Source organism: Tetranychus urticae, chromosome 2 (genome assembly GCF_039701765.1).
Source record: "Tetranychus urticae isolate SD_2017Ah chromosome 2, NJAU_TeUrti_SD_1.0, whole genome shotgun sequence".
Classification (NCBI taxonomy): domain Eukaryota; kingdom Metazoa; phylum Arthropoda; class Arachnida; order Trombidiformes; family Tetranychidae; genus Tetranychus; species Tetranychus urticae.
Genome location: NC_142959.1, coordinates 23,973,188 through 23,984,592, shown reverse-complemented (window position 1 = coordinate 23,984,592; position 11,405 = coordinate 23,973,188). Strand labels below are relative to the sequence as shown.

General features: G+C 32.3%; 2 protein-coding genes across 2 annotated transcripts; one reads left to right on the top strand and one right to left on the bottom strand.

The window, feature by feature from the left end:
* The first annotated feature begins 4,452 nt into the window (after nt 1-4,452).
* Elp1 (elongator complex protein 1) lies at nt 4,453-9,432 on the top strand. Its single transcript, XM_015935193.3, has 5 exons — nt 4,453-5,041; nt 5,115-5,504; nt 5,598-5,697; nt 5,767-8,841; nt 8,913-9,432. Exons 1-5 carry the CDS (start codon nt 4,889-4,891, stop codon nt 8,987-8,989), a joined length of 3,795 nt encoding a protein of 1,264 aa, XP_015790679.2. The 5' UTR covers nt 4,453-4,888; the 3' UTR covers nt 8,990-9,432.
* Nucleotides 9,433-9,558: 126 nt separating this feature from the next.
* LOC107367497 (thioredoxin) lies at nt 9,559-10,238 on the bottom strand. Its single transcript, XM_015935199.3, has 2 exons — nt 10,096-10,238; nt 9,559-9,982 (listed from the first exon to the last, which is right to left on the bottom strand). Exons 1-2 carry the CDS (start codon nt 10,117-10,119, stop codon nt 9,683-9,685), a joined length of 324 nt encoding a protein of 107 aa, XP_015790685.2. The 5' UTR covers nt 10,120-10,238; the 3' UTR covers nt 9,559-9,682.
* Nucleotides 10,239-11,405: the final 1,167 nt, after the last annotated feature.

Genomic DNA, 11,405 nt, shown 5'->3' with positions numbered 1-11,405 from the left:
TGGCTGTTAATGATTGAAACAAGTCAAAGAGTGTTTTATATACACACGAAATGTAATGTTCCCATTTGCCATGAAGTCATAGATACAGTCAAAGTAATTCAACAATCAAATAATCGGAAACACTGTCAAACACTTTGATCGACATCTCGAGAAAAAAACCATTCTCGCCATATTTTTGTACTGCATTTCTGCAAAATGTAACCAAATGAACCTGAAAATTAAATTGTTTTTCTACCAGCATCAGAAGTCGTAACGAATGAATCACGATATTTTGGTTGTACAGGCACTGTCAATTATCGAAATAACATAACTGATGGAACTTTGACGGAAATTAGTCATCAATTCATTCAATGAAATTACTAAAAATTAAATGAAGATGAGTGTGGTAAAACTTTTCACGAGTTTACTACGTGAGTTACCACTTGTAAACAATCCATTGTTACATTAGATCTACATTACATGATTTACAAGGTGTAAATTAAAAAGAAGTGTCACGTCATGATAATCTGCAATCACTTTCACTAATGTAACTTTGCAAAACAATTAAAGTTGATGTTAATTTAACTTAAAAATGAAAAAATTGCTCAAAAATGTGTTCACTAATCAGACAAAATTTCTGGTGTTTTTATTCCAAAAATATTGAGAGCCAAAGTTTTAAAGCAAATGGCCAAATGAAGAGAACTATTGGCGAGCTGTTGAAAGTAATTAATCCATGATTTATGGCAACAATTTTTCTCGACAAATAATAAGTTTCAGTTCGCTAACTCTTGCAATCACAGAAATCGAAAATGTTAATTCTCAAAATAAGACCATTTTCTGGTTGTTCATCTAAAGGTACATTAATGAAATGAGTTTCATGAAATAAGCTGCTTCCATAGCTGAACAAAAGGCGACCAGTGTTTCAACTTCGACCTCGATTTCCTCCAAAACTGAAGTCAAAGAAATTTACGAATCGCACAAATGAACTCAGTTTTGATTTCCCTACAAACTAAAAAGGTTTCATTTAGAAACGAAGAACTTTTGCGAATTCATTTAAGAATGAATATTATTCCAACATATCATAAGACCCCTTTATTAATCTGGTATCAAATATGACACGTTCTGAGACTGTAAGAGTTAGAGAGCAAAAACATAACAATTTTCCATTTTACGATTAAGATACGAATATTTGTCGACAGGTAGGAAAAGTACATTACTAATACATTCTGGTAATTATAAGACAAATAAAATTTTCAATGACCATTTTAAAAGATGATTTGGTTTGCATTTTGACATAGATTCGAGATCATTTCGATTCATAAGACTGTGAGACATTTCAAGCTATGCACCACATTTATTTTATCTTCGATTACATGGCCAATTTGGAAATAAAACGTCATTTTCCACTGGTTTATCAAACATTAAGATGTATTGTAAAGAAGTTTGTTGCTAAAAAGACACAATAACACAATTGTAGCATTTTTGCACAAATTTACAAAAACACTGCAAGAAAAATGGACAAAAATGGGTAGAAATTAACTTCATTCGATTTCAGACCTTGTTAGTTTATAGGGAAATTAAAACTGAGTCGATCTGTGCTATTTAATAGTTTCTCTGATCAACAGTCTTCGAGAAAATCGAGTTCGAAGTTGAAACTTTGATCGCGTTTATTACAATAATGGAAGCAAATTTTTCCATGAAACTCACTTTGCATATGTAACTTTTAATAGTCAACTAGGAAATGAACTTATTTTTGTAAAAAAAATTTTCGATTCAAAATAAAACGGATAAGCTCGATTTTGAGTTAAATCGACTGATCTCTGTGAATATAAGAGTTAGAGAACTGAAACTTATGTTTCGGCATTGAAAACTGTATGTACACACTATGCAACGACTATTATCTTCAATTTATCAACAGTTCTCTCGATTTTGGCTACTGGCCTAAAAACTTTGAGCCTCGATAAATCGAGAATGGTAGCCTCTACAATTATCATTTTTTGGCCAAACAGCACATTATATTATTGGCTATGAAATATTAAAATATGAAATTATCAAAGAACATACAAAAAAAGTAATAACATTTTATCAATTGCCTTGTCAGCTTTGATACCATATTAACAAAGGTAAATGGTTACTTATGATGTCTCGGAATAAGTTTCAATCGGAACAAATCAGCACAATTTTTCGTTAACCATTTTCTGGAATTGATGGAATAGGCTGAAGCACAGTTTTCTCAAGTTGAGTATCATTTTATGAACCATTAATTAAGTCAAGAACCATAGTACAGGGCATTTCAGCTAATTTTACCGTTTTAAATTGGTTATATCTTTGCTCCTGAGTCAACTTGAGGTGTGATATTTTGTTTATGGAAATTTGGGCGATACTCAATTGTCATATTTCAAGGTCAAGGTGATTCAAGGTCATTGCGTTATTTGACCTCTGACTGATATTTGGAGGTCATTTTCTGAGATCGCGAGAATTTTTATATTGTTTGATGCTAGTGACATGTTCATAACTTATTCTGGTCAAATGATATGAGTGTTTACGCATTTATGTGTTGATCAATTGGTTTTGAGAAAAATGCATTTATCTTTCCAACGGTGCGAGATACCAACTCGTAACAAGCATCAAACAATATAAAAATTCTCGCGCTCTCAGAAAATGACCTCCAAATATCAGTCAGAGGTCAAATAACGCAATGACCTTGAAATATGACAATTGAGTATCGCCCAAATTTCCATAAACAAAATATCACACCTCAAGTTCACTCAGGAGCAAAGATATAATCAATTTACAACGGTAAAATTAGCTGAAATGCCCTGTAGACACCTCTTGTTTGTCTTCATTTGCTGGTTTGTTAGTCTGAATAAGTCCCATATAAGTTGAAAGTTTATCTTGAAGAAATTGAATTGCTTGCTCATTTGACTCAACTTTCCTCAACAATTTAACTATTTTCGATACCGGATCTCTTGAAAAGAGTAAGTAACTTCTTTGTCATCTTTTTCATCATTTTCACGTTTATCTTCTTTATCTTCATCAGCTTCTCGATGGAGTTTGTTTATTTACATAATGGTAGTCATACTGTACCAATGAATCCGTATGCTCTTAATGCTGAACAATTCAGAGACAGATTGGCTTCAATCTTTAATCCCGATGTCTCGATGCCCCGTTTATCGCTGTCAAGCCAAATAAACATTATCAAAGGGCTGGATGGCCTGGATTGAGAGCCCACTTGCGAGGAAATCTGGGAAGACACTTCCAAGTGCGCATTGAACGAGGAGCCGTCGAAAACGACCGAAGCAATTTTTTAGTCTTTGACCTCATACCTTAGATTTCTAATAATGGAAATATACCGGATCTCCTCAAAAGAGTACTCGTAGTTTAATTATCGCTTAAAACTGTATCTACACACCATGCAACGACTATTATCTTCAATTTATCAACAGTTCGCTTAATTTTGACCTTTAGTCTAAAAACTTTGAGCCTCGATAAATCGAAAATGGTAGCTTCAAAAGTCATCATTTTTTGTCCAAACATGACATAATATTATTAGCTGAAATATATTGAAATTTTAAATTATTGAAGAGTATACAAAAAAAGTTATAACATTGTATTAATTGGGTTGCCAGATTTGATAACAGATGAACAAAGGTAAATGGTTATTTATGATGTCTTGGAATAAGTTTGATAGTTAAACAAATTAGCACAATTTTTTTCGTTATTCATCCTTCTAATGTTATAGTCCATAATAAAATCTAATGTTTGGCCAAGAAATGATGACTTTTGAAGCTACCATTCTCGATTTATCGAGGCTCAAAGTTTTTAGACTAAAGGTCAAAATTAAGCGAACTGTTGATAAATTGAAGATAATAGTCGTTGCATAGTGTGTACATACAGTTTTCAATGCCGAAACATAAGTTTCAGTTCTCTAACTCTTATATTCACAGAGATCAGTCGATTTAACTCAAAATCGAGCTTATCCGTTTTATTTTGAATCGAAAATTTTTTTTACAAAAATAAGTTCATTTCCTAGTTGACTATTAAAAGTTACATATGCAAAGTGAGTTTCATGGAAAAATTTGCTTCCATTATTGTAATAAACGCGATCAAAGTTTCAACTTCGAACTCGATTTTCTCGAAGACTGTTGATCAGAGAAACTATTAAATAGCACAGATCGACTCAGTTTTAATTTCCCTACAAACTAACAAGGTCTGAAATCGAATGAAGTTAATTTCTACCCATTTTTGTCCATTTTTCTTGCAGTGTTTTTGTAAATTTGTGCAAAAATGCTACAATTGTGTTATTGTGTCTTTTTAGCAACAAACTTCTTTACAATACATCTTAATGTTTGATAAACCAGTGGAAAATGACGTTTTATTTCCAAATTGGCCATGTAATCGAAGATAAAATAAATGTTTTAAAGACTGACATCTATTAGACAAAATTCATACTAGTTTAAGTAAAAAATTATGAAAATTAAAAACGATCACCAAAATTTTCACTATTTTAATTACAAATAGATTCTTGATTTACAATTATTGATCAGCAATGGAATAATTAGATTCAATATTGAAACATATATAAAATTCATCTGATGTTAACAAAAACAAAAGATCCCATTTCCGAAATAAGGAAATGGCCCCTGCTCATGTGATTCACATCATGTTCTGTTTACTTTTAAAGTAGTTGGCCATCTTTGTTATCATTTTAGGCAGTGAATTTTTTATTAATATTCCCAGACTCGTTGTACTGACCACTATGTCAGATTATTATGTAGTTTAGACTATGGACATAGTTTATTACTTGCTTCTGATACCATCTTCTTTACCTATTATTGTCGCTTGTTTATTGCTCAATTGGTTGGCCTTTCAATTGTATGTTAATAACTAATTTTTTTAAACAAAAATCATGGAAAATTTAAAGCTTAAAGATTTTCGTGAAATAAACGATGAAAATTTATGTGGTGGCTTAGATTGTTTCACTGTCGACTCATTTCGTAATGTTATTTATGCTGTGACTAAATCAAATCGTTTGATTTCAATTGATCAAAAATCTGGACATGTAAGTATCTGATGTTTTCATAATTTTCAATTGTTATCTTTTTCTGACAGTTCTTCTATTTTTCAAATATCAGGTCGAAAACATCACAAGTATTGACAATGAAAAGGTTGAGGAGTCTTACTCTGTGTACGTTGAACTTTTTATTGAGAATGACGTTTTAAATATTTACTTTGACAATGGAATCATTCTCACATATTCATTTGACTCGAAAGAAGTAAATTGCGTTGGTGCGGTTGAAAATGGGATTGCGGCTGTTGTTTCAAGCCCTGATCAAGAATGCATCTCTTTGATCTCTAAAAAAGATAAACTTTTCCTGTTTACCAGATTTTTTGACATATTAGTGGAAAAAGATTTACATGCTGATCATTCCGAGTGTATACAAAAGGTTGATGTTGGCTGGGGCTCTAAGCAAACCCAATTTCATGGGCTAGAAGGAAAACAAGCTGCTAAAATTGAAAGCGAGGTAATTTTGTCAACCTTTGATCTTCTTATTGTCCTTATCGTTATCTTAACTAAGTTTTAATTCACAACTTATATCTTTAATTGTTTAAACTAGCCTCTTGAACCTCCAGTTCCATGGGATGATCAGAGAAAACGCATATTCTGGCGTGGAGATGGACTCTATTTTGTTACTTCAGCTATCCACCCCGAGAAGAGTAAGTCGGCAATGAGTATTAATTATTTAATTTTCTAATTATAAATTTCAATATAATCTTTTTATATAGATTACCGTGTCTTAAGAATTTGGAATAATGAGGGTTTATTACAATACGAAAGTGAATATGTTGCTGGATTGGAACATACCTTAACTTGGAGGCCTGAAGGAAATTTAATAACTTCATCAAGATACTATCAGAACAAACATGAAATTGTTTTCTTTGAAAAAAATGGACTGCGACATGGCGAATTCAATCTACCAATTGAACCTGGGTCTTTTATCATCAGACAACTCACATGGTCAACTGATTCAAAAGTTTTTCTCGTACATGGATACGATTGTAATCGTAACCTAGACATTGTTTTTCTCTATACCATGAGAAATTATCATTGGTATCTGAAACAATGTTTCAAATTTAATGAGCGTTTGGATTTGATAGCATGGGATCCATCTAGTCAGCTAATATTTTATATCGTCACATCAAGAGGAATAATCAAGCAATATTCATTCTCGTGGGTTACTGATCGATTCGACGATTTAGTTGCTGTTATTGATGGATGTAAAGTTCAATTTACACCTTTCAAGTTTGTTAGCATCCCTCCACCAATGTCTGCCTATTCAATAATATTTGATAATCCCATAAATGAAGTGATTTTTTACCGCTCACAAATATTTGGTATTTATAACTGTGAGGGTAAACTTTTCATCTATAAAACATCTGAAGGAGAATCAGATTCTGATGCCAAAATTGAAATCAATGTAAGGAATACTGCAATGAAACCATCCATCCAAATGCGACATTCATTCACGAACTTGAAAGAATTGATGTATCATACAAAAGTCATTAACGCTAACTCTATCATTGGAATCAGGAAATCCGACGACAACAAAAGTGAACTCATTCTCGTATCTCTTTCTTCTAAAACAGTCACACGATTGGCAAGTTTTCAGCAAGAAGTCTGGAGCTTAGATTATCATGAAACTATGGAACTGGTTATATGGCAACAAAGTGATCTTTCAATTAAAAAGTTCTCAATGAACGATCGTGTGATTGTCAACTGGATTGAATCACATCCGAAAATTGTTTCTTCAAATTTAGCTGAAATCGATGGAGAATTATATTTATTCGGTTTAACTAGAGACGGAACTTTATACTGTAATGGTAAAATATTTATCAAAAATAACTGTTCCTCTATGCTTATTCATCAAAACAAGTTTCTTATAACTACTGGGAATGACAACTTACTCCGATGTAATTTACTAGACTCTCGATTTGTTACTGAAGTTTTGTCGACTTTAAATGACCCTCGTGATGAGCCTCGAAACATTGAACGAGGATCAAAACTTGTTACCTCTATTGCTGATGATGCTCGAGTAATACTTCAAATGCCTAGAGGTAATTTAGAGCCAATTCATCCACGAACTTTGTTGTTGGATTTACTGAAACAACTTTTGAATAAGAAACAATTTGGTGATGCATTTAAAATCATGAGGAGACATCGAATAAATTTGAATCTTCTTGTCGATCACGACAGGAGAGTGTTTTTAAGTTCAGTGGAGCAATTTATCATTGAAATCGGAAAAGAGGATGTTCAAAATATTTGTCTTTTCCTTTCGGAGCTTCAAAAAGAGCAGATCTCTCAAACAATGTACAAGTTCGCTTACTTTGACGAGAATAAGGTTTACCCAAACAAATTAGGAGAAATTTGTTCTTCTATGAGAAGTATGATGATTACAATGGATCCAAATCGTTACCTTATTCCTATCCTGGTTTCGTATGTCAAAGATGATCCTCCAAAAATTGACGAAGCATTAAAATTGGTTTACTCTCAAGAAAAGGGTAAAAGACAAGATGACGCTCTTAAATATTTGTTCTATTTAATAGACATTGAAAATCTCTACAAAGAAGCTCTTGGAACATATGATTTTGATGTCTTTCTGATGGTCGCAGAAAAATCAAACAAAGATCCTAAAGAATATCATCAATATCTTAACCAACTGAGAGCGATTGATAATATTTATTATCGACAATACAAGATTGATGTGGATCTTAAGAGATTTGACAAAGCATTAATCAACATTAAAAAGATAACCGATGAATCTTACCGTGAAGAATGTTTAAATTTCATCAAAAACAATCGTCTATTTTGGTCAGCTGTTAAAATTATACAATCAGATCATCCATGGATGCGATCAATCTGGGAAATGTTTGGAGATTATCTACTCATTAAAAGATATTATGAAGAAGCTGGTGTTGCTTATCAAAAAGCCAACGTTATTCCGAATGCAATTAAAGCCTATCAATTATCAGAAAACTGGCACATGGCACTTGAACTTGCCATCACTGTACCTGACTATGATGTTGAATCTTGTTGTCGTTCATTTGCCTCTCGATTAAAGGCAAATAAAAAATATACCGATGCGGCTTATATTGAAGAAATTTATTTAAACGATAAACCAGCTGCCATATTAACTTTAATTGAAGGACATCATTGGACTGAAGCAAACCGTTTGCTTGGTGCAGAAACTAATGGACCACTTTATTGTGCTCTACAGGCTGAACTTTTTGTTGAAGCAAATAATTTTATTTCAGGTTTAAAGGACAAACGAGAAGAGTTGACAGTTAAAATTGAAAGATTAAAAATTGTTGAAGAAGCTAAGATCAAAGCTCTTGAAAATGAAAACGAACCAGGTGACGAGGAGAACGATTTGATATCCGATACTTCTTCCATTTCTGACTCTTCTATATCATCTACGTCTTCCACATCGACCAAATCTGGAGGAGAAAATTCTTTAGCCACTAGGAAAACTCGGCATAAGAATAAAAAGAATCTAAGAAAGTACAGCCTTAAACCAGGCAGTGCCAACGAAGATATTGCTTTGAGAAAGTCCATCAAAGAAATAATGGAAGGCTGTGTTATGTTGACAGAAGAAGCTTCACCTTTAATTAGGTGGTCATATTTTTATGGTGAAACTGGAGTAGCAACTGCATGTCAAACTGGTTTGTCCCAACTTCTTCAATACATTGACACACAAATAGCCATACTTTGGCCTGATGAAGAAATGGATGTTCGTTTGCTTAATCAAACTGGAATTGGTAAAGACAGAAGACTTCAAAATTTAGCTACAAGATATTTAAGAGGTAATTTATTTCATTTAAACCAATCATTTTGAAAAATAATGGTTAATTTATTTTCTCTACATTTTATCCAGATCCAGCTTCTTTCGTTGCTCCCAAATTGAATATTAAACCTTGGAAATTTGCATTGATCCCTGAATCATCATCCTAACCAGTTTGAATATCAACATCCAATTAAGCTAACTTTTTCTAATTGTGATTTTTATCACAAAAATTCTTCCTAATTATCCACTAAAAGCCTTATCATATAAAACTTTTGTTACATGTTGCACCTAAACGTTACTTTTGTAATCTCAAGGTTAAAATGCATGAGCTCTCAAACACTAGAGTTTCATAATTCTTTTTTTGTCACACACGCCATTGTGAAAATGAAAGTTATCATAAGCTGTCTAATTTAATCCGATACTTTATCAATCGATATCACACAAACTCTATGCCAAGCTAATTGTTCCAGAATTCCGAAATTTTATACACGATAACTCTTAGAGTTCAGATAAGGTTATACTCTTTATTTTCAACTGACGATTATAGCCTTATTTAAATGTATATTCGTTCTTATTTGAATGAATAAAAAATACATGTTATTGTTATTAATTCACTAGAAATCAATGAATCGATGATAATCTATTAATAGTCATTTATAAATGACTAGTAGTTAGTAGGAGAAACGTTGAAAAATATAACGTGATTGTACTCATAATATGATTTGAAAGCATGAAATTTTGATGAAATAGGTTCACGAGTACTTTTAATGAGTCTAAAAACAAAAAGACATTAAAGTACAATTTAGGCCATAGATAATGATGGTTTGACAAAGAGAACTTGAAAATCATTAAATAATCTATTATTGGGTTCGATATTTCTCAACATTTGTTTTAAGGGTTGCTTCGTTTGCACCAGTCATCTCGCCCAACTTTGCTCCTTTTTTGAGGAAAATGAAGGTTGGCATAACACTGATTCCATACTCTTCAGCAACAGCTTCATTTTCATCAACATCTATTTTGATGAAGGTGACATCTGAATATTCAGTGACCATTTTATCGATGACAGGTGAGATGGTACGGCAAGGTCCACACCATGTAGCAAAAAAGTCAATCACAATCAATTTATCTCCGGCAGCTTTAATAGCATCTGCAAGCGCAGCCTAAGTGAAGAAAGAAAGAAAATAAGTGAGAATCTCTATTGAAAGTTGTAGACTGTCAATCAGCACATAATCAATTTAAAAAGTCATAATCAACTGGTTAATCACAAAATTACCTTTCCATTAAGATGAAGAGCCATTGTAATATAAGTTTAATAAATCAAACACAAAGTTGAAGAAAGAACCAGAAAAGTAAGTGCACAAAAAATAAGATGTGTATCAAACAATTTTACACAAAAACAAGGTAGATATTGAATAAATTAAATGAACACAGGATGCTATAAGTGTTACAGTTTTATGTACAACTTAGAGCTACTTAGGTTTGCGCATACTCGTACAGAAAGCCTCTTTTTTTAACCATTTTTAACGTTCTTTGTTTTGAAAACAGACGGAGCTGTCAGCATAAAAACATAATCAAGACTTGATTATCAAGTTGATAGTTGTTAGACTCTATTGATATTTGAATGAAAGAGCAAGGTTAATCGATGTTTTGTCTAACAGTAGCTCTTGATTTAGATACTTATTTAGATACTTAAATATGAAACTGTGAAAGACTTGAATAATTGTATTTTTTGCACTTCAATTAAACTTAAACAGTCTTAAACAGTCTTAATGTTAGAAAAGATGTTTGCTTCAAAACGTTACATCTTCGCTATTTTATACTGAATTTCACTGTAGCTTACAGTGTTTTCAGATTGATTTTTACGTTGAACTAGAAACAAAACCCGAATCTTGAAAATGAAAACCCGATCCGATTTACCCTCACTTGAGTTAATCTTCGCTCCACAAAAACAAAACACGATTCCATAGAAAGAGAAAACGCTTTTAGCAAATGAAAATACAAAATCTTTGAAAAACCTTAAATAGTCAATATTGAGCTTTGCTCAAACAAAAAGGTCACAAAGACGAGAATAACAAGTTTAAAAGTGACCAAGTGTTAACGTATTTTCATTTACTAAAAGCGTTTTCTCTTTCTATGGAATCGTGTTTTGTTTTTGTGGAGCGAAGATTAACTCAAGTGAGGGTGAATCGGATCGGGTTTTCATTTTCAAAATTCGGGTTCTGTTTCTAGTTTAACGTAAAAATCAATTTGAAAACACTGTATTCTATACCTGAAACAGCTTTTATCTTTCTTCACCTCAATCAGTGAATAGTATTCAATGTTATGTTGAATTTTGATCAGGAAATCGCTCGACTAGAAGAAACCATCGACTGAAGGCTACAGTAACTTCAAAATTATTTAATAGACCATCTTTAGCTTGATTATAAATGGTAACTGATTTCATGACTTTCTGGTTGATATTTGAATTACACAGAAATTGAATCTAAATAAAAATTTAGTAAATGTTAACCTTAATTGCAAGTGCTGTTTCAGACGACAATAGTTTGATGGAGATGACAAAAGACTTGCCATGAAGGGAATCAC